Source organism: Nomascus leucogenys, chromosome 15 (genome assembly GCF_006542625.1).
Source record: "Nomascus leucogenys isolate Asia chromosome 15, Asia_NLE_v1, whole genome shotgun sequence".
Lineage (NCBI taxonomy): Eukaryota > Metazoa > Chordata > Mammalia > Primates > Hylobatidae > Nomascus > Nomascus leucogenys.
In genome coordinates this window covers 2,289,176-2,312,683 of record NC_044395.1, presented here as the reverse complement: position 1 = coordinate 2,312,683, position 23,508 = coordinate 2,289,176, and the positions used below count along the sequence as shown (strand labels likewise).

At 40.7% G+C, this 23,508-nt stretch overlaps 1 protein-coding gene across 9 annotated transcripts in view; it reads right to left on the bottom strand.

The window, feature by feature from the left end:
* The window catches only part of OPCML (opioid binding protein/cell adhesion molecule like), a 1,139,289-nt gene that overhangs the window by 233,759 nt on the left and 882,022 nt on the right, over positions 1-23,508 (bottom strand). For all 9 annotated transcript variants that reach the window (XM_012495938.2, XM_030829258.1, XM_030829259.1 and 6 more), the window contains one exon: positions 817-1,049. In XM_012495938.2, the coding sequence (XP_012351392.1) occupies positions 817-1,049 (233 nt within the window). The remainder of the gene's footprint in view (positions 1-816; positions 1,050-23,508) is intronic.

The window sequence follows — 23,508 nt, the reverse complement described above, 5'->3', positions numbered from 1 at the left end:
AAATTCTCAGAACTGCTATCTGCACGTGTTTTTAATTCTTAATATTTAATATCTGAGAATCTGACATTTCTTCAGCCCCATTTTTGAGGTGTAATATGAAATTTAAATTAAAAACTATTTTAAAATGCACATGTGACACAATTCCTGGGCTATCCCGATTCAAATTTTTAAAGCAGAATGGAAGACGATGCTAAGTCTTCCTTTCTCCTTCCCCCTTTTTAAAATTGTCTGAATTTATTACTAATATTAACCTGCAGTTATCATTCTGACTAATATCCCTCTTGGATCTGGACTTCACTGTCTGGCTGTGAGAGAGTGTTTAAACACAGCAGCAATGCCAGGGAGGGCCTGCCTAAACAGCACTCAGAGACCCCTCCAGAGCATGCATGACCAGCAACTGTGCGAAAACAGTCACGTCACATAGTTTCTCATTGGCATTATTAGTCTTTTATTATGAAATAAGCCTATAAGAGAATTAAAAGGCATTGAGAGTAGTACTGTATTTATCTATGTTTGACTGTATCTCACTCCAGCTCCAGAGTGCTAAGTAACTTACGAGAGCTCAACCAGTGCATGTTACACAACTTATTGATGAGAACAGAAGGACCAGAGATAACATTTAGAAACTTAGAAGATATTCAGCACTTAGTTAAGTACCCATTCGATGGGAAACATTCCAAGACATATAGTCAAACTCTGGATTCAGTAGAGGAAGATGACTTTTGTGTCTTCACACACAAGTAGAACAAACACCAACACTGTTCTTCCCCTCCATCACTGACGGGAATGGCAACCCCAGATCCAGTTGGGACTTACCTTGCACTATTAGGTGAACCCGCGATGTTTTGGGATGATTGTCTGTCTGCACAGAGCAGGTGTACGGACCTTCGTCATACACATCCACATTTTGGATCATGATGCTGTACTGGGTTGGTGTATTGACCAGGATGATCACACGAGGGTCTATGGACCACTTGTCATTCCCAGCGTAGAGGATGGTGCTGCGGTTTAGCCAGGCCACCCGGGTTACCCGGTCATCTATGGTACACCTGCAGTGAGGCAGGGAGTGGTGGAGGGAGTAGGAAGGGAAAGAGAAAGAGTGGAGAGATTATATAATATGGTAAATATGACGTTGCATTTTGAGGAGTAATTGAAACAACATAACACAGTGCTAAAAGGAAACAATTATGGATGAAACTTCCTAAATATAAACTAAGAGTGACCAGAATCATCTTGAAGAACTGACAATACAAAATCATTTCTATTTGATTTTGAGACATATTATGTATTTTTGCCATCCATTTGCTTTCCCTGTTATTTTTTTCCCCATAGGCTTATATGAAAATTAGTTTATGTTTCTTGAGCACATTTACCACCTTGGGGAAGAAGTGGCCCAGGGGCACATGGGAGAGAGAGTGGATAAGTATTTCAAATAGGTCACAGATAATCCACAAAGCAAATACTTAACTTGTAGTTAATCAAAAATTGAACATATTTACCTCCAGACCTCCCTGGTGTTGATAATCTCCTTATACCCCTAAGCAGCCGAAAGCCTGCAAACTACAATTTATAACATGGGTTGGTAAAATTCACCTTAGAAGGCCAACACTTTTTGAGGAAGTCAAAACTGCATCTTAGGACTTCAGGAGAGGAAAGAAGAAAATTATCAGCAGAATCCCTGTTCCTCATACACTCCCTGTCCCATTGGGAGAGAGAACAAGGCTATTATCAAAGCAGGGAACTGTGCAACACCTCCCACCTACTCTCCTTAACAATTCGAAGCTATGAACACAAACGAGGCCTGTGTGTCGGTGTGGATGACCTGCGGGCTGTCAGGCCTGATACAGGACTGAAAGTGCTGGACGTCTGCGCATGTGCCCAGGAACTGAGGACGTGGGAATGGAAGCATGAGGAAACAGACTGCTTTCTAAATGTGGATGCACACCCATCACTCCATGCTGCATATAGGAATGCACAAGGACAACCAGGCTTGCCAATGTCCTGGCAGAGAGAGGAGGGACGTAAGTCCAGCACCTGCAGGTGAGGATAACACGGGGAATAGGCATGGCCTTCCCTCACTAGATCTGACCTAACACTTGGGTGGCAGCAGTGATCCTTCAGGCAGGTCTCAGGAGACTGAAGGACCCCAGAGACACTGGCCACAGTGGAGAGGTCAGGACCTGGCCAAGTGACCAGTCTCACCTGTCCTGCATGGCTCAGGGTCTCCAAGCACCAGAACCACGGCCCTCTGGAACGGGGAAAGCACCTGATCTAGGGCAGTCCTCTCCCTGGTTGGTAGGAAGAATAAAAGCAATACCAGCTTCTGGTCACCCAGGCCTTTTTATGAGCTGGCCCATCTGCCCCTCAGCCGCTGAGAAGTTGGGTAGGGAGGGTGTTAGGCACTCTCACAATATTGTAGGAAGAGATTGTTCTTTTCTAAATAAGCATGTGAACAATACAAGGTGAATAATACATGTAAATAACACTAAGATGATACAGGCCCATCTAACCATTCACTCCTCACCAACGCCCAGCACCCAATGGTGATTTGCTAGCAACTTGTCATATCTCGGTCTACATCTTACTCCTTGTACACATGCATGAACTTGTATGAAGCTTGTGTTGATTTGCTTTCACCTGAAATAGAATCATACTCTAATATTCCAATGAAACTATTTCTTTTTATTTGACCACAGGCATCCCTTGCACACCAGCAGCTACAGACCTCAATCTGCATGCTTTCTAGGTAAGCGAGTTTCCAGGGCCCAACTGCATTCACCAGTGGGACCTGATAATTTAGGTACCATCGAATGATTCTTTCCCATCATCATAGAAATGTCATTGGTATAAAGAAAAAATGAAGTCATGTTATCCCCTCCACATCGTGAGGCATCTTGCTTCTTTTTCTGTTGCTTTCTTACTTCCAGAGCATTTTTCTATTTCCCTTTTGAAGATCTAACGGATCGTAAACCCTAATGGATCCTCCCTGCTCCCCACTTTCAAAGGCTTTTCTTGGGGAAAAAATATGATAAATTTATTCACTCTCAGTTGCAAATGACTGATAAGGGCAAATGTGCAACCTTTCCTAAGGATAGGTGAATTTTCATAAAGGAGAAATCCCCGTTGGAAGAGCTCCTCCTAAAGAAAGTTCAAATAGCAGAATTCCAAAAATCAGCACGCCTGGAAGTAGATGCTAAATTGAGACAGAGTGAAGGGCGTGATGTTCCAGTCGCTTCTAGTTGTGTGGTCTTCTAGTCACCACACAACCTAAGTGACTAAGTGCAAACAAATATTCTTGCTTTAATTCTGCTCAGTTATGTAACCCCTTGCACATTTTTAAGTTGCCATGAAAAATTGTAAGCTACAATTGAAAAGGATGAATTTTTTGGCTTTTAGAATATATTCACATTAAAAATTTTTTTTAAGTCACAAAATTCCTGTGCGTGTGTGTATATTTGTTCAGTAGAATTTAAATATCACAGTGATTAATACTTATGATTATCTGCTTTCAAAACTCAGGAACTAACTCTTTTTCTAAGTCATAACATGTGCATTGTTGCTTTTTTAACGGGAACTTGTTTTTCTGTTATATATCTTCTGCAGAAAAATGTATTTTATGCTTGAAGGTCTTCTATTGATCACCTACCATATTTATTTGCAACCAAAAATACATAGAGATTGAAATTTAAATTTCTTTTATGTCCTATGACCATAAAACTTTAAGCAATAATATATTTCTTAAATGAATGATCATTACAAATATAAAATTGATAGAACATAAATATATAGCACATTTTGTTAAGTAATAATTAAACATGAAAATGCAAAATTACTAGAAATACAGCTTTTAATTAGATGGATAAGCCCCTTTTTTAAATGCCGTAGATAAATATTACTCACTGCTAGAATGAGATGGAGTTCAGGATCAATTCTATTCCTACTTTTGCTTTTAGAGAAACCTTGTTCACATAAGAAGATGGAAATGAAAATTGTGCATAGCAATGCCACTCAATTATTTGAATGCTTTCCAAGATATATGCCAAAAATCACATAGTAATATAGCTTCAAAGATAATTTTAATGATCTCGCAACTGACAAATCAATTAATTCCTCTTTCAATTTCTTTTAACGCAATGAATTGGAAAATACCTGACACGCAAAGGGGTTTATAACCCAGTATTAAATTCATTCAATTTCTCAGTATCTGGAAAGTATATGATACCATTTTACCAGGCCTTATCAAATGACTATAAAAAGATGTTATTCTTTTACTGGAAGTGGCTTGTTTAATCCAATATACTCAGAAATGTTGGGAAAATACAAATACTGTTTATTTTAATATGCTAAATCACAGTGCCCTCTGTTCGAACATGTCTCATCTGCAAGTTCTAATTCAAAATGGAGAATGCACTAGCTTTGCCGTGAATCTATTCCTGATGCAATCAGATGCCATTGCCTTTAGTGCCCTGCTTTGCTTCTGTGGGAGTCTCCTTCAAGACTGATACCCTGCTCCATGATAGTCGGGTGATGGAGGTGACAAAGAAAGCCAAAGAGGGTTATCTCCTGGACGATGTGTGAAGTGGGAGCTGTCAGAAGGGAGACACAGAATTACACTGCAACCTCAGGCACTTACTCAAGCAGATCAACTTTAGGGAACTTGAGATCTTTGAAGTGCATTTCCTGAATCCTATCATTGTCCTTGTATAGGACCAACCACTTCAGGATGAGGGTGCATAGAACCACTGCAAATGGCCACGGGCTTGAGGAAGGGTGGACTTCGAAATAGGTCAATCCAGAACTACTCTCTGGGCCAGAACACACTCTCAGTGCCCTGGCCACACAGCCCTTGGAAAGCCTGTGTGTCCCTTGGGTAATCCTGCCCCTGGTAAGTGGCCATGATCCGGTGTACTTGCTCTTGGACCTGGGCCTCCTTATGGGCCTGGAGTTCAAACAGAAAAGAGTAACTGAGAAAAAGCCATCTCTCTAAATGGGCAAAGATGGTTCACAAGTTTGTATGGTTCTCAGAACCTAACAACAGAGAAACTGAGTGAAACAATGAAGTCAGTTGAGGAAAGTTACTTTCCTCATGATGTTGCCGTGCTTCAAAAGAAAATGTAGTTTCATGGCTTCGTGCTTTCTTCCATCACCATAGGACTCTTCCATGGTCCCCTGAACAGCAGGAAAGAGAACTCAGGGAAGGACTTAAAAAGTTGGCTTGAGTGCTCTTCTAAACTCAGGCTCCTTCCCTGCTGTCTGTGGCCATGTCCTGGACTCTCATTAACAAGAAGCACAGAGGGGAACACTTTTGATGTTAAATAAGGGGGAGCCAAGAGGCAAGTTGAGGAAGGTTAATGACAACTTTCTGATCTCTTGGAAATTATTTCAGATATTTAAAATTCTTACATTCCAAGCTAACCCTACCTACTGATCCCTGATAAAACAGAACTCATTACAATTACATCACAAGTAACCTTTAAAATTATATATTGCTTGTACTGCACCAGGCATAGTTGTAAGAACTTTCAATGTATCAAATCATTCTATCCTCATAACTACCCTTTGAGATGTGTTCTATTAATATTATATCCACATTTTACAGATGAGGAACCTGAGGCACAGATAGGAAAAAAGGAAAGCTATCTGGAAGACACTTGTACACATTCTTAACCTCTAGCCATGGGTGAGGAAAGAAGGTCTAAATGAGAGTCTAGAAGAGCAAAGAAAAGCCTGACAGACATCAGAAGGCAGAGATCTTTCTGAATATGTACCATAGGGTTAAGAATCAGGGTTGTTGTGTTTTGTTTTCAGAGGAAGAGGTGCACTTACGGAAATCCATGCCTTAAAGTGGTGGTTTTCAACCTTTACTGTGCGTCAAAAACAGATTGCTGAAGCCAGCCCCCAAAGAGCTTTTGGTTCATGGGGCCGGAGAGACAAAGAATGTGCATTTTCAACAAGTTCCGGATGTTGATACTGAGGCTTTGGGGACTCCTCTTGGAAAACCACTCACTGCCTTAAAGAAACCAGGCAAGTGACAGTTTGGAATTTTAATCAAAATAATCACTGAAAATTAAAATCAATCGGCTTTAACTTTTTTGTGTTCTTTACTTTTGTTTTTATATTTTGTCTTTGAAAATACAAAAAAAAAAAAAGTGCCGCGATTCATTCAACAGATATCAAGTGAGTGCCTAAGGTGCATGAGATAACTTCCTAGGAGCTGACAACACAGTAGGAACAGGCCGACAAAGCTCCTGCCCCATGAAACTACACCTAGTGAGAGACAAAGAAAACATGTATGTCTAGATATATTTGTTTCAGAATGATACCTGGATAAAAATAAAAGAAGGTAAGGAATGGAGAGTGTATCATGGGAACTGTGAATATATTTGGAACAGAATTCTCAAGAAATGCCCTTCCATGGCCTCATGCCAGATGTTGAATGGTTGAATGTTTGTAACTCTAGAGTTGGGTGCGATAAGATGCATGTCCGAAAATTATGTCTAACTTTAAAATGAAATTCTCGTCTCACATACAGGCACAGATAGCTGCAGGAACATTTAAGTGATCTGGGTAGTTGGAGAATAAGTCTTTTAAACCAGCCTCACAAATGGTGTCCTCATATATTGATGACTTTGTACGTGTTCAAAGAATTGATAATTGATATTTTGATAAACGGAGAGTTAACTAGAAAATGCCTTTACGGTTCCTCCTTTGTTACGGTAATAATACCTAAAACAGGGTGCATACCTTTGTGTTTTAATTAGTAGACAATGGCAAATGTAGTTAAATCTCCAATTCAGACTCCATTCTCTTTGTAATATACGGATAATACCAAAGATCCTAGACTCTTCATAGAGCTTACATCACTGAATTTAATTATTTATACTCTTATGTGTTAAACTATAAATGTCACATAGATAGTAACCACATTCAGTATCACCAGCACCTCCCAGCCTCTACCCAGGAGCTAGTAGGTCATCAATACATATTTATAACGACAAAAGGTGTAAGACAATGTTTTTCAAGTGGGCATCAAAAGAACCCACATAAGGAGACATATATGTGGGGACATATATGTATCTTTCTGCAGGATATCTGAATCTATATCTTTATCCGCATCTACCCCCACACAGACACACATAGAGGCCATGGGCTCTTCATGTATATTTTTCAATCTAGTGTTTTCATTTCTGTCATAATTGGGAGATGTATAATATAAACATATGCTAGATGTGGTATGACAACAATTAAATTTAAATGTTCAGATTTGCTTCTGTGTTCACCACACTGGCACATTGAGAACTCCTTGCATCATCTCAGGCTAATGACAAAAATACAGACAGAGATTGGCTTTGTCAGTGATGCCTTCCTACCAGCAAAAGCTGAATGATGCGGGCTTGACTGTAGTAATGAAGGTTCCCAGGCACTGGAATGAACCACTGTGGAAGGAGAACTTCGTTATCACAGGATGTGCATGGAACTTAGAAGGGCAGGCCTTACAGCAGTCAGTGCCACATTCACATTGCAACTTGGGATTTAATGTTTTGGGGTTTTATTGTTGTTTTTTTGTTTTCTTTGAGACGGAGTCTCACTCTGTGGCCCAGGCTGGAGTGCAGTGATGCGATCTCAGCTCACTGCAAGCTCTGCCTCCTGAGTTCACCCCATTCTCCTGCCTCAGCCTCCCTAGTAGCTGGGACTACAGGCGTCTGCCACCACGCCTGGCTAATTTTTTGTATTTTTAGTAGAGACAGGGTTTCACTGTGTTAGCCAGGATGGCTTCGATCTCCTGACCTCGTGATCCGCCTGCCTTGGCCTCCCAAAGTGGATTTAATTTTAATAAAACATCATCTGTTCCATTAAGTTAATGTTCCAAGTTTAAATTTTAGTGGCTATATATGTGCATAACTTATAATTTCAGAAGTTACAGTCGTATAAGAGTGTAAGCTTAAGGCATTTATACCTAGTTTTATGATTGAACATATATAAAGTTTTTTTAAATAATTACCATTGGAAATCCATGAAAATCTTGTCTCTCTTCCCATCCTTGACACCTGCTTTTAAAGTGGTCTTCTATAGAGTACTCAATTTCAGAAATGCTGGGTGGAATTTTAAAGCCCGAAATGCATTTCTCTGAATTTACTTTTTTAATACATTCCCCCATATTATCTTGTAACTTTTTGGTTTTCCTTTTATCATTTGCTTTTTTCATAAATTGAGAGTTAATTGAATTTTTGCTAAGAAAAACCTGACTATGTATCAAAATATATTAATAACGCCAATCCAAAAACTGGGAGGAAGACCGTGCTTTAATAAACTCATAAACCAATGATAAATAATTTTTTAAGGGAAAGAAGAACAGGCAAGCCAAAATGAAATATTTTTAGATCAACTCCCAAGGTATTCTAAATTGCAAAAGCTGTTCTCCCAGGAGGCGTTAACTACTCATTTATTTCCTGAGTTACAAATAGAGCCAACTTTAGAGCATCAACAAGGACCCTAAATGATGTAAGGGAAAACTTTATGATTCAGATAGTTGGAAATGCAACGAGAGTCATAACTCTGCTAGAGCTAATATTTGCTGATAAGGTATTGCTTGAAAATGTATCTGAAAGCCTCTGCAGAAAAGTGGTGAGGGATAAGAGCTACTTAAGGAGAGTACAGCACAAAAATATTTTGGTAGTGCAAGGGGTTGACTTTGAAGTCTGACATAACATGACATCTGCAGCTCGCTGGAAGATTGGAAGACAGTGCCACACTAACACCAGCTGGAGGGGAGATGTCACATTAATACATAGGAAGGGTGCATGCCCACGTGTGTGTGCATGTGTATGTGTGCGTGGAGGAGGAGGGGAGGTTATGCAGAGAAAACACACTAACGCCTTCAACGTGAGGGCCTGCAACATGAAGACACAGAGTAGTGGAAACACAACCAAGGGAGGTTGCGTGCTTTCCTGAAAACGGCATCACCTGAGGCAGAAAATCAGCCACTGGATGATAATGTGCTGTAATTTCAGCCATGTCTGATGATAGACGAGTCCACCAGAAATTGCTCATGTGTCCAGATGCAAGCAAGGGGAACCTCTGGTCCCCACAAGCACAGTGAGGGCTCTACCTGAATGCAGAGAGCAATTTCCCACACCACGCAAGTGAGGCAACTGTGCTGACGGCAGCTCAGAACAGAGTATCTGACGCCGGGAAGGAAAATGAAAGGAGTGATTTATATGGAAAGATGGCTCCACAAAGAGGCAGAAATTGCTTACAACTACAAAAGAGGGGTTAAACTGCTTGGCTGTGGGAGCAGAGAGGAGGAGAATTTCTGTCTTGGTAACAGAAGTAAAGCGTAGGGTAGTGAAACATAATTATAAAAAGTAAGGGTGGGCAGAAAGGCCAGAGAAAGCTCTCTGAACAAAATAATGAATGATTGAGCTAGTTTCTTCCCAGGCTCCAAGTCACTCTATAAATCCACAGGGTATGTTGAGGAGATCACATTATTAGTTTCCCAAGAAGAGGTAGGCAAGGTTGAAATAAAAATAACAACAAAAAACATCTGAAAAGGCAATACCTGCTTTCAAGGTCCTTATGATCTCAGACAAATGATAGAACACAAGAGTATTACAAAGGCACCCTATCACATTCATGGATACAATAAAAAGTATACATCTGTCCATTTGTTTAACAAATATTTAGTAAGCACCTGCTAAGGACCAGACACTGTGTCAGGCCTTATAAATAGAACATTTAGAAGAGATGCCCCATCTCTACCTACGTGAAGCTAGCAGCTTTGAGGTAGCAATATGCAATAAACAAAGTCACAGAACACTGATACACGAGTACGAGCAGAGTTAGGATGGTGCCTTAGTCCATTTCCATTACCATAAGGCTGATAATTTATAAAGAAAAGAGGTTTACATGGCTCACGGCTCTGCAGGCTATAGAGGAAGCGTGGTGCCACCATCTGCTTCTGGTGAGGGCCTCAGGAAGCTTCCAATCATAGCAGAAGGGAAAGGGGAGCTGGTATCACATGGCAAAAGAGGGAGCAAGAAAGACGGGGAGGAGATGCCAGGCTCTTGAACAACTAGCTCTCTTGTGAACTAACAGAGCCAGAAATCATTCCTCATTCATTACTGCCGGGAGGCCACCATATCATTCATGAGGAATCCACCCCCATGACCTAAACACCTCCCACCAAGCCCCACTCCAGTCTTGGAGTTCACATTTCTAGATGAGGTTTGGAGAGAACACACATCCACACCATATCAGATGGTCATGTAGTGGGGTGGCACGGGCAAGCCCTTACTCACACATGCAGACTAGAGACTGGGCCACTTTGAAGAACTAACATAATTGTTAGATTAACAGACAAATATCTAAAGCTGATAACTCAGAAGAAAAACTAGGTACAAGTGTTAGGTACTGATAGCATCTTAGATAGAAGGCAGGGCAGGCATGTGGGGTCTGGGATTGAGGTTGACTCAGGTAAGGAATGGAGTGGAAGCCAGTGTAGTCCAAGCGAGATAGACAAGGACATGGGTGTGTTCCACAGGGCTGCGGAGATGGACATCTCTATGGTAAAATGTCTGCATAGGTTTAAGTATAGGCATGTATTTTATGAGAATAGGCTGGACTTCCTTTGGAGAATAGATTGTAGCAGGGCCAGAGGCAGAAAGAATAGTGAAGGGACTATTGCATCCCTATAGATGTGAGAGTACAGTCACATGATGAAAGGGTCTGCAGCTTAAGGAAGAGCCTGAGGGAGCTAGAGTGAAGGAAGGAGTCATCAGAGAATCAGGCATGGGATGTTGATGAAATGTTTGCAGCCAACACTTTAGCGAATTTTGATGGCAAAGTGGAGTGGGGAAAAGACACAGAGGTAGGGGCAATTAGGTTCTTCAAAGGGCTTTTGTTTTGCTTTTTTGTTGTTGCTTATTTGTTTTAAGAGTAGGAACACTTGGGAACTAATTAATTCATTTTGCAAATATTTACTGAATACCTATTGGGTGCTGGGATGTTTCTAACTTTTGTTAGCCCACATATCACCTGTGCATCTTAATTCACTAAATCCGAGTAGGGACCATAGTCTGCATTTCCAACAAGCCCACATGCTGAGGACTTAATGAACTTTGAGTAGCCTGATTTTAGGCAGTAGAAACAAAACTGCATGAGACAAGGACCAGGCCTTCTTACATTGCAGTATGTAAGTATATATACTAATGAGAATGGTCTTATCAATGGGAGAAAGTGCTAATGCAAGAGAAAGGGGACAACTGTCAGAGAAAAGTTACAAGGAAAGTTGCATAGAACCAGTGCAAATGGCCACAGGCTTGAGGAAGGGTGGACTTTGAAATAGGTCAATCCAAAACTACTCTCTGGGCCAGAACACACTCTCAGTGCCCTGGCCACACAGCACTTGGAAAGCCTGTGTGTCCCTTGGGTAATCCTGCCCCTGGTGAGTGGCCATTACTTGCTCTTGGACCTGGGCCTCCTTATGGGCCTGGAGTTCAAACAGAAAAGAGTAACTGAGTAAAAGCCATCTCTCTAAATGGGCAAAGAAAACATTAGATATAAAGTACATGAAGGAAAGATGCTCCATCTGCTCTATCATAAGAGAAGAAAAAATAAGAGAAACCTGGGTGGCTTTGTAGATTCAGCTATGAGAAAGCCAGCAGGCAATCGAGTGATGGTTTCTCTTTTCTCCAAAGTAGAAGACCAAGTTATCAGTTGAAGGTAAGTGGGAGAACAGAAGAAAGGAAATGAAGGATGCAAAAAAGTGAAATAACTATTGCTGAAAATGACATCGAAATTACGAGGGAACTATAGTGGGTCTTATAGGCTGTGTTGAGGTCCCATTTGTAGTTGGTGATCAAGAATTTGTAGTGACAATATTCTGCTAGCTTTGAGGATATTCTCCAGCAATGCCCAGCTTCAGGCATAGAGAACGTACATGACGGGTTCATCCCGTGTTGGAGTACACCAGGTGAGCAACAGGGAGGAAGGCAAGGATTACAGGAATTAAAAAATATAGAATAAGAATAGTGAAGATACGAGGGGCTGACAGATACAGAGAATGTGGTAGGTTCAATGCATTAGAAGTCTTAGTAAAGTCCTTGAGCAAATCAGCTGGAATGAAAGAGATTGTACATGATGAAAAGTTGAAATAAGTGTTGAATGAGCAATAGTCACCCTTGTCAATGATGGGGGGTGTGAACTAACTTAGAGGCCAGTTGGGTCTTCTAAGTTCATATTGACAATATCAAGAATGAGGATGAGAGCTGAGAGTTCTTTATAAGCTTTTGAGAAATGTATAAATCGAGCATTGTAGAGATAATATTAATATATTGTGGTGTTCAGGAGAAGGCCTGTCGTTGGACAGATGTGGGCTCTGCCACTTACTAACAAAGGGCACTAAGATAAGCATTTTGTTTAACGTCTCAGAATCTTCATTTGTGCATCTGTGAAGTGGGATGAACGTATTTTCCTCATGGCATTACACAATGCTATTATGAGGACTGAAGAAAGTGATGTGTGTTGAGAATAGGAATTATACTTGGTAAACAGTGCCTGCTCTATTACTACGAGCTCTATTGCCTCATCTGGACAAATATAATTCAAGCTCTATGATCTGAGAGTGTGTGTGAGTTTAACCAAGTGATACTGAATCCATTCACATATCCTTTTCCAAGGAGTTCTGAGGCCTTCTCCTTCTGTATTTTCAAATCTATAAAAATGGATATTGATGTGGTGTTAATCAGAAATAACATGAAATTTACATTTTTAGCATTACTAGCTAATCCATCTAGGGCCGTTCCAGTCTACCTATAGATTCTCGCACTTCTAGTAACATTTTCTGTTTTTTTCAGAAATGTCTTACTCTCCAGAAGTGTTCTATACTCAACCTGTGTAGAATTCTGCAGCGGGATTTCAGTTCCCTCTGAGGTTTATTTTCTCAGCTATAGCCACTGAGACAACTTTAACACTTTATTTTGATCAGGCATTTTTCACAGTGTGTTGACACAGTGGTTGATGGGCTGGTTTCTAGATTGATGTCCTGTGGTTGGTGAAATGCTGTATTTCTAAAAATACATAATTGGGAGATCAATCAACACAATTGTGCACACCTGAAACAGAATTCGGTTGGCCCACAGGCCCCAATAGCTCAGGCACCAGTGTCCTTTTCTTGGGCAGCTTCAGTGTATAAACAGGACACCGCTCAGTCTAGAAGAACCATTCTCAAGCAGATTGAGGCATTCCTGAAGTCAGATGCAAACCATGTCAGTGCTGAAGGAGATGAGGGACATGGAGTGATGGGAATCAGACCACAGGTGAGTGGGTTAAGGAGCTTCAGAGAAACATGTCCAATTCCGTAAGGAGACATTCACTGCACAGATACTGCCAGGCACTATGGAAAAGGGAAAATTATTCTAAGGGTATTACTCCCAACCCAAGGTGACACCATTAGCTAGTGAAGAAGTTTTTTAGAGTCAGTAATGGGGCTGCATCTTAGGAAAGATGAGTAAGCACAGATTTTAGCAAATGGTATCTCCACAGAAAAATGTACTGAGCAAGCTGTTAGGGTATTGTCATGTCTTCTTTTAGAGTCACAGTCTGGCTGTGGGACACCTTTAAGTCCACCTTCTTCCATTCTTCCATCGTGACTCACTTAAATAGTGGTGCTACAGTACAAGGCAAAGCCATTTCTGAAGCAATGAGCTTTTGGGTATAGAAGAAAAGTGTCTTTTAAGGCAAGAATGATAAAAAGTATCTTCTTTCCCAATATCCAGCCCCATTTTCCTTCTTTCCCAATATCCAGCCCCTCTGATCATCAGCAATGGTTTGGAATTCCACATAAAGTTATAAAAGGCAATGAAGGCATAGCACTCATATCTGCCTGCTTGTTATATAGAGCCTTTTAGGGAGCTGCCCACTGACTAGTCAGGGATGCCTGAAGAAGCCATCCAGAACAATTCTTGTTATTTATTTGTCGTCTGGCTCTGACTCTGCTCTCCCTTCCTCCACATCCTGAACAGCTTTAAAATTCAGCCTCCCAATTTGTTCATTATACTTGGCAAAGAAGTGAGCAAGATGAAATTAAAATGTTTCCCAAGCACACACCATTTTAATTCCATTCAATAGATTATCCTGACATATTTACTCATGACCATGTCTGTCTCAGTATCATCCATGGAAAAGTATAAATTAAAATTTTAAATTAAAAGCAGAGAGTCTGGGGAGCTTGATATCTTTTTGAAGAATGGCGCAAGTCAGCCACAGGCTCCCGCGCAAATATCGTGGGAGCAAAGACTTCAGCAGTGCAGAAATTATAGCCCACAGATTTCCCTACAAATACCTTCCTACATATAATGTACGGGATCACAGAATCCCAAAGACGGGTAAGACCACAAAGGCCATTCTTCTTTCTCCAGAATTGTGCATAAACAAACCTCCTCCCCTTTTTGGTTCAAATGAAACTCACCCAGAACTGCTAAAGGACTGATTTATTTATGAAACCAAAAAAAAAAATACTGAAAATTGATTTGCTTTTATTCTGTCCATAAAATTTCTGTGTAGCATATGGGGTAAGATAATAAATATTTTAATAAGAAGTATATGAGTTCCAGTCACATGTCGATAATTTACTAAACTCCCGATCCTCTGTGAGTATCAGTTTTCTCATTTGGAAATAATATTTGTAAAAAAGAAAAACAACAACTATAGATTGTAGTGAATATGCAAAGAAACTATTCTTTTTAGCACTGTTGTCACACTTCTGGAGCATAGTGAAAAGTCAATAAATGTTTGCTATTATATTTACATAATTACTTACAACTAAAGAGTAACAATACCCCTCATGTTATAATGATTTTAACTTTTCCTAGTGTTCATCTCTCCATCTACGCATACATCAGTTTTACAGTTTGGAAAATTAAGTAGGACATCCATCTCTTCCCGTCACAACCCATAGACTGTGCTGCCTCAAGTTTAGAAAACAGAAATTGTGTGTTTTCAGGTGACTGTGGCTTAATGGCCAACTAGTAGGCCAGTAACTTTGCTTGATTCATCCTGTGCCATCCTGAACAGATTACACATCTGAACAAAACCTTATGTGAGTTTTTAAAAATAAAACTCTCATGAAATAGACAGATGGGCAGAGACAGATGGCGGAGAAGGGATGGGAGGTGAAGTCTTCACCGTTCCTACAGCATTGCTCCTGTAGAATGTCAACTCTGCCTGTTTAAAAATATATACTATATATTTTTAATAAGCCAATCATCTTTTCCAGAATAGTGGCTTATTTTTTACAGATTATGTGAACTGTCTCTCTTAAAAAATAAAATAGAAGGCAGGCAAAACTCTTTCCTTGGGCCACGAAAAGCCCAGAGAGATACTCCCTGGAGGCAATAAAGCCACAAGGTTAACTTGCAAATGTTTCCAGTTCAGGCCCCAAGAGTTGCTGCTTTTAATTTGTGTCACCTAGAAATCAGCACCACCAGATTGCTAATATGGGAGGAAGAGGGTATTCTTAGCTGCTGGGACTCTCTGAATTGCTCCAAGGCATCCAAAAGAACAGGGAGTCTGACCCGAAGGTAACCTGAATTTCTCCAGCCTTCTCCATTTTACTCCTATGTATGAAACGGCACTCAACATGTGGGCAAAACAATAAGAAAGACTGAGCTTGTGGGGCTCTCTGTAGAGGAGGATCCTTCCATAGAAACTTGTAACTGAGGGTTTAAGAAGCTCTGGCATGAAAACCCAAATTTTCATTATAAGTAGGGAAAGTTGAGTTTCCTTATCATGGATTTTAAATAAATAAGTTGAGAAAGAAAGGTAAAGAAAGAGAGAGAAAAGGAAGAAAAAAAAGAGAAAAAAGAAAAAGAGAAGAAATAAATCTTTAGAAATGCATACGTAGAAAATGTATAATTTACTCTGTACTTTAGAGCCAATACACCACCTTAATTGTGTTCTACTCAGGTGACTATTGAAATTATTATGCACTTCCTCAGCACACTGACTACAGATTCCTGTTACCCTGTAATGATTCTTTTGTAACACTTCCCTATTTGGCACTCAACAGATCTGCTGTCTGTGCTCTTATAACTTGACCTCACATTGCCCTTGCCATCAGTCCACCCTGGGTCTCTCATTCTTCTTTTCCTGTTCACACCTCGACTAGCACAAGTCCTACTTAGGCCACAGGTATAAAGAGAAGGGTCCCCTTCTACTCAAATTAACTGTGGGAAAGCAAAGCACAGCCTGGTTAAGCCCTCGGGGATTCCAGCAGAGTGGAGAATTACTCCTGTCTCAGTTCATTATAATGAATAATAAAGAAATACTTACATGTGCTTTTTGGTAAATTATTCATCTTGTGCACTGAAGAATCAGGGCAGTAATACGTAATGGAGACAACTAGTGCATTTGGGGTCCTAAAGTACTCAATCTAAAGCATTTTCAAAGACCATCTCCTACCTTCATTAAGCACTGAAGTAGATGCGGATCTTGGAAAGAAGAGGCTTAAATCAAACACTTCCATCTCCCTCCTTGCTCTCTGTGTGTGGCTCCCTGTAAAGCTGATGCTATTTATAACATATTTGTTATTTTAGCATAGCTCCAAGTCACTTGAAGCAACGTGAAAATCTCAGCAGGGCCGCCACTTTGCTGTCTGCAGCCATCATCAGGAGGTAATTAAGAGAGCGAGAATTGTTTCCAAACCAATAAAGCTCTTCCAGGACCCTCTATTATCCCCATATTCACCCAGCCCCAACCCCTCTCTATTAAGAGGAGATCCGTTGATTCCTGTAGGAGACAACATATTTAGCTTGGTTCTTCACTGCTTCCTACTTGATTTCATTGTACTGTCATTTGTTCATGCTTAGGGGCCAACATATTGAGATGTTTTGAAAACCATCACTGATTGTTGTAATATCACCTTCATTCCAGGGTAAATGAACATGAGGAATGAAATATTTTGGGGCTTCAGATTTTGCTTCTCTAAGAAATAAGAGACTTTGTTCTTCTTAGGCCTTCATTTGTCAAGCTTAAAAAAAAAATCCGAACGCCATTTGACCTGTTGATACTTCTAAGTCATCAATGCATATTAGCAATAAGGTTAATGCTACACACCTTATTTGGTACAGTTTGCACAAGATGCTTGCCCCAAATGAGGTCTGGCACCATTCTTTGATGAGTGGTATCATCCTTCCTGACACAGCACAGTTAACGTCCACTCATGACTTGGTCTTGTCCTTAGAACACATGGGTGAAGATCAGAGCTGACGTTCATGAGCAAAACCAAACCAAACATAAAATGCATTATGATGATGATGATAATGATGATGGTGATGATGATGATGATTGTGATGGTGGTGCAAACAGAGAAAAACAGATCACAGAGAGATGGAAGTGAGTGGGCCATTGGGCATCAGATACGAGGAAAGTGTCTCTATGACTGCCCTCAAAACCCGAGGGAGAAACCAACTGAGAGGACTATTTTCAGGAATAAGAATCAAGAAGCTAAGCAAGTGTTTTCGATGCTGTCACTGATGACCAAAAGGCAGTATTGAGCTCATCAACTGCACCCAGGTTGATTAGCTGTATTTATGCTCTGATAGGGTTGGGGCAGGGTTGGGAGGTGGAAAAAAGCCCTATTTTGAAAGGGGTCAGTGGCTCCTCAGAGTTTGGGGAGAAAGCACTTTCTGTTTTGGTCACTGAGTATTGGAAACTACACTTCTGACAGGAAGAAACAGGTATCTGTAACCATTTAGAACTCCACAGGGAGAATTTTTCCACCCATTTTTTCTCACCTTATGATGACTTGTCAAAACAGCAATCATAAATTTTCTCAGAAGCAGAACTGGGGCCAAAAACTGAATAGCAACTAGACAGCATGAATCCAAAGGGTAGTGGTCTCTGCCACTCCATGAGCTCCACTCTATCCCATCCCTTCCTTCCCTTTTCTCTCCTAACCCACTATTAGCAATTTAACCCAAGGCCTTCCTACATCTGTACCACCCTGGTTCTACCTTTTTCCAATTGACCAGTACTATGAAAATGTATATTGAAAGCATATAGGCAGTGTATGTTTGAAGAGGCTCTTCAAAGTGTTTAGATAAAGCAGACAAGCTCTGACAAAGCTAGCTAATAAACCAGGCCAGGAGGTTTTTCCTTGAAGGCGGCTAATTAAGAACAAAGCAAACATACACTAACATTCTCCTCTAGGCACCGTGTTCACCTCAGAAGAAATTTTACTATAAATCCAGAAAAGAAAACTTAGCATCACAGCAAAGAAGACTAGTAGAAGCAGAGAGAAGTAGAGAGGCTTGCAGTTTTGCTGTGGGTGGAAGGGGCATCCAGGGAAAGGAAATCCAAAGCCTCTGAAACAGGAAGCATTTAAATCTGCAGGAAACTAAGCCAAGCTCAACAGATGGCAGGAGCGGAAACCTGGCCTTACCACTGAAGGCTGAACTTTTTGGCAGGGTGAACAGCACCAGTGAATAATCAGATTTATTTTGTGTTGTATTTTTTAAGTGGAAAGTTCGACTTGATCTCTTGACAAAAGAAAATGTCACCCAAAGTCTATGTGTACACTCCAAGAAACCCAAGGTGGGGTGGCGCTTGCCTTATAAAATTAAATTAATTCAAAGACAACTTTTGGTGACTTTGAGCGTGGTGATAATGGCTGCTTTTTAATTAAAGTTTATTAAATTCTTAAGATCATAATACTTCTGAGTACAATTTTTCACATTATATAAGTGATTCAGGAAGCTTATGAAAAGGAGTATATTAAACCAACATGGAGCTCACTCTAAGGTGGAACAGGTAGGGTATTTGAAAGACCTTCTCATTGCTGAGTTGCAATATCCCTTTCTAAGGCACATCCACTGGTTCTAGTTCTTCCTTATAGCAGAACTAAATCCAGTGCTTCTTCTTCATGGCAGTCCTTCATGAAGATGAAGAAAACTATACTATCCACTCTAAGTAATGTCATTTTGTGAACAAGCTTTTCCACTTACATTTTTAAATCAGCTACTATTCATATGTTCCTTGTTCACATGAGTAAATTTCCCTGTGTCATTAAATAGAATATCCTACAGAAAGAGAGGCCATCTAGACAGGCGAGTCACATTAGGAAGCAACTAGAAGGTGCAATTCAGTGGTTCGGATTTTGCCATGCCTAGAAGTATGACAGCCCATATATATGTATGTGTGTGTGTGTGTGTGTGTGTGTGTGTGTGTGTATAACGTTATATATATAACGTTATATATATATAGCTTTATATATACATATATCTTTCACTGTGAATTTAGATAAAAACGAACTTATCTGCATATATAAAATATTTCACTTTTATTTACAAAAATCTTGGAGACACAACCCCTCACACACAATGACACAATGTATAGCTCTTAATTACACACTCACCTCCCCTTTCTTATCCAGGAACACAAACATTTCTATTCAAAATTGTATTTAAGCTTGTAATATGAGCAATTAGGTGAGAAATGATACAAAAGGCATCCAGTTTGGAAAGAAACAATTAAAAATATGTCTCTGCAAATGAAATATCTTGTGTATAGAAAATCATAAGGAATCCACCAAAATAAGAAAACACAAGTAAAATGAATAAACAAATTCAGCAAGATTGCGAAACACAAGATCAATATATAAAAATTAAGTGTGTTTCTATACCTTAGCAATGAAAAATCTGAAAATGAAATTAAGAAATCAATTTCATTTACAATACAATCAAAATGGGAGGGAGCCAAGATGGCCAAATAGGAACAGCTCCAGTCTCCAGCTCCCAGCCCGAGCGACACAGAAGACTGGTGATTTCTGCATTTCTGCTTGAGGTACCGGTTTCATCTCACTAGAGAGTGCGAAACAGTGGGTGCAGGACAGTTGGTGAAGCGCACCGTGCACGAGCTGAAGCAGGGTGAGGCACTGCCTCACTCGGGAAGCGCAAGGGGTCAGGGAGTTCCCTTTCCTAGTCAAAGAAAGGGGTAACAGACGGCACCTGGATAATCGGGTCAGTCCCACCCTCATACTGTGCTTTCCCAATGGGCCTGGAAAGCGGCACACTAGGAGATTGTGTCCCGCACCTGGCTCGGAGGGTCCTATGCCCACGGAGTCTTGCTGATTGCTAGCACAGCAGTCTGAGATCAAGCTGCAAGGCGGCAGCGAGGCTGGGGGAGGAGCGCCCGCCATTGCCCAGGCTTGCTTAGGTAAACAAAGCAGCCAGGAAGCTCGAACTGGGTGGAGCCCACCACAGCTCAAGGAGGCCTGTCTGCCTCTGTAGGCTCCACCTCTGGGGGCAGGGCACAGACAAACAAAAGTCAGCAGGAAATTCCAGAGACTTAAATGTCCCTGTCGGACTGACAGCTTTGAAGAGAGTAGTGGTTCTCCCAGCACGCAGCTGGAGATCTGAGAACAGACAGACTGCCTCCTAAAGTGGGTCCCTCACCCCTGAGCAGCCTAACTGGGAGGCACCCCCCCAGTAGGGACAGACTGACACCTCACTCGGCCGGGTATTCCTCTGAGACAAAACTTCCAGAGGAACTATCAGACAGCTGAATTTGTGGTCTCACGAAAATCCGCTGTTCTGCAGCCACCGCTGCTGACACCCAGCCAAACAGGGTCTGGAGTGGACCTCTAGTAAACTCCAACAGACCTGCAGCTGAGGGTCCTGTCTGGTAGAAGGAAAACTAACAAATAGAAAGGACATCCACACCAAAAACCCATCTGTACATCACCATCATCAAAGACCAAAAGTAGATAAAACCGCAAAGATGGGGAAAAAAAAGAGCAGAAAAACTGGAAACTCTAAAAAGCAGAGCACCTCTCCTCCTCCAAAGGAACGCAGTTCCTCACCAGTAATGGAACAAAGCTGGATGGAGGATGACTTTGACGAGTTGAGAGAAGAAGGCGTCAGACAATCAAACTACTCTGAGCTACGGGAGGAAATTCAAAACAATAGCAAAGAAGTTAAAAACTTTGAAAAAAAATTAGAAGAATGGATAACTAGAATAACCAATGGAGAGAAGGGCTTAAAGGACTTGATGGAGCTGAAAGCCAAGTTTCAAGAACTACGTGAAGATTGCAGAAGCCTCAGTAGCAGATGCGATCAACTGGAAGAAAGGGTATCAGTGATGGAAGATGAAATGAATGAAATGAAGCGAGAAGGGAAGTCTAGAGTAAAAAGAATAAAAAGAAATGAACAAAGCCTCCAAGAAATTTGGGACTACGTGAAACGACCAAACCTACATCTGATTGGTGTACCTGAAAATGACGGGGAGAATGGAACCAAGTTGGAAAACACTCTGCAAGATATTATCCAGGAGAACTTCCCCAATCTAGCAAGGCAGGCCAACATTCAGATTCAGGGAATACAGAGAACGCTACAAAGATACTCCTCAAGAAGAGCAACTCCAAGACACATAATTGTCAGATTCACCAAAGTTGAAATGAAGGAAAAAATGTTAAGGGCAGCCAGAGAGAAAGGTCGGGTTACCCACAAAGGGAAGCCCATCAGACTAACAGCTGATCTCTCGGCAGAAACTCTACAAGCCAGAAGAGAGTGGGGGCCGATATTCAACATTCTTAAAGAAAAGAATTTTCAACCCAGAATTTCCTATCCAGCCAAACTAAGCTTCATAAGTGAAGGAGAAATAAAATACTTTACAGACAAGCAAACGCTGAGTGATTTTGTCACCACCAGGCCTGCCCTAAAAGAGCTCCTGAAGGAAGCACTAAACATGGAAAGGAACAACCGGTACCAGCCACTGCAAAAACATGCCAAATTGTAAAGACCATTGAGGCTAGGAAGAAACTGCATCGACTAATGAGCAAAATAACCAACTAACATCATAATGACAGGATCAGATTCACACATAACAATATTAACGTTTAATGTAAATGGGCTAAATGCTCCAATTAAAAGACACAGACTGGCAAACTGGATAAGGAGTCAGGACCCATCAGTGTGCTGTATTCAGGAAACCCATCTCACGTGCAGAGACACACATAGACTCAAAATAAAGGGATGGAGGAAGATCTATCAAGCAAATGGAAAACAAAAAAAGGCAGGGGTTGCAATCCTAGTCTCTGATAAAATAGACTTTAAACCAACAAAGATCAAAAGAGACAAAGAAGGCCATTACATAATGGTAAAGGGATCAATTCAACAAGAACAGCTAACTATCCTAAATATATATGCACCCAACACAGGAGCACCCAGATTCATAAAGCAAGTCCTGAGTGACCTACAAAGGGACTTCAACTCCCACACAATAATAATGGGAGATTTTAACACCCCACTGTCAACCTTAGACAGATCATCGAGACAGAAAGTTAACAAGGATATCCAGGAATTGAACTCAGCTCTAAACAAAGTGGACCTAATAGACATCTACAGAACTCTCCACCCCAAATCAACAGAATATACATTTTTTTCAGCACCACACACCTATTCCAAAATTGACCACATAGTTGGAAGTAAAGCTCTCCTCAGCAAATGTAAAAGAACAGAAATTATAACAAACTGTCTCTCAGACCACAATGCAATCAAACTAGAACTCAGGATTAAAAAACTCACTCAAAACTGCTCAACTACATGGAAACTGAACAACCTGCTCCTGAATGACTATTGGGTACATAATGAAATGAAGGCAGAAATAAAGATGTTCTTTGAAACCAACGAGAACAAAGACACAACATACCAGAATCTCTGGGACACATTCAAAGCAGTGTGTAGAGGGAAATTTATAGCACTAAATGCCCACAAGAGAAAGCAGGAAAGATCCAAAATTGACACCCTAACATCACAATTAAAAGAACTAGAAAAGCAAGAGCAAACACATTCAAAAGCTAGCAGAAGGCTAGAAATAACTAAAATCAGAGCAGAACTGAAGGAAATAGAGACACAAAAAACCCTTCAAAAAATTAATGAATCCAGGAGCTGGTTCTTTGAGAAGATCAATAAAATTGATAGACCGCTAGCAAGACTAATAAAGAAGAAAAGAGAGAAGAATCAAATAGATGCAATAAGAAATGAAAAAGGGGATATCACCACCGATCCCACAGAAATACAATCTACCATCAGAGAATACTACAAACACCACTATGCAAATAAACTAGAAAATCTAGAAGAGATGGATAAATTCCTCGACAAATACACCCTCCCAAGACTAAATCAGGAAGAAGTCGAATCTCTGAATAGACCAATAACAGGTTCTGAAATTGTGGCAATAATCAATAGCTTACCAACCAAAAAGAGTCCAGGACCTGATGGATTCACAGCTGAATTCTACCAGAGGTACAAGGAGGAACTGGTACCATTCCTTCTGAAACTATTCCAATCGATAGAAAAAGAGGGAATCCTCCCTAACACATTTTATGAAGCCAGCATCATCCTGATACCAAAGCCAGGCAGAGACACAACCAAAAAAGAGAATTTTAGACCAATATCCTTGATGAACATTGATGCAAAAATCCTCAATAAAATACTGGCAGACCAAATCCAG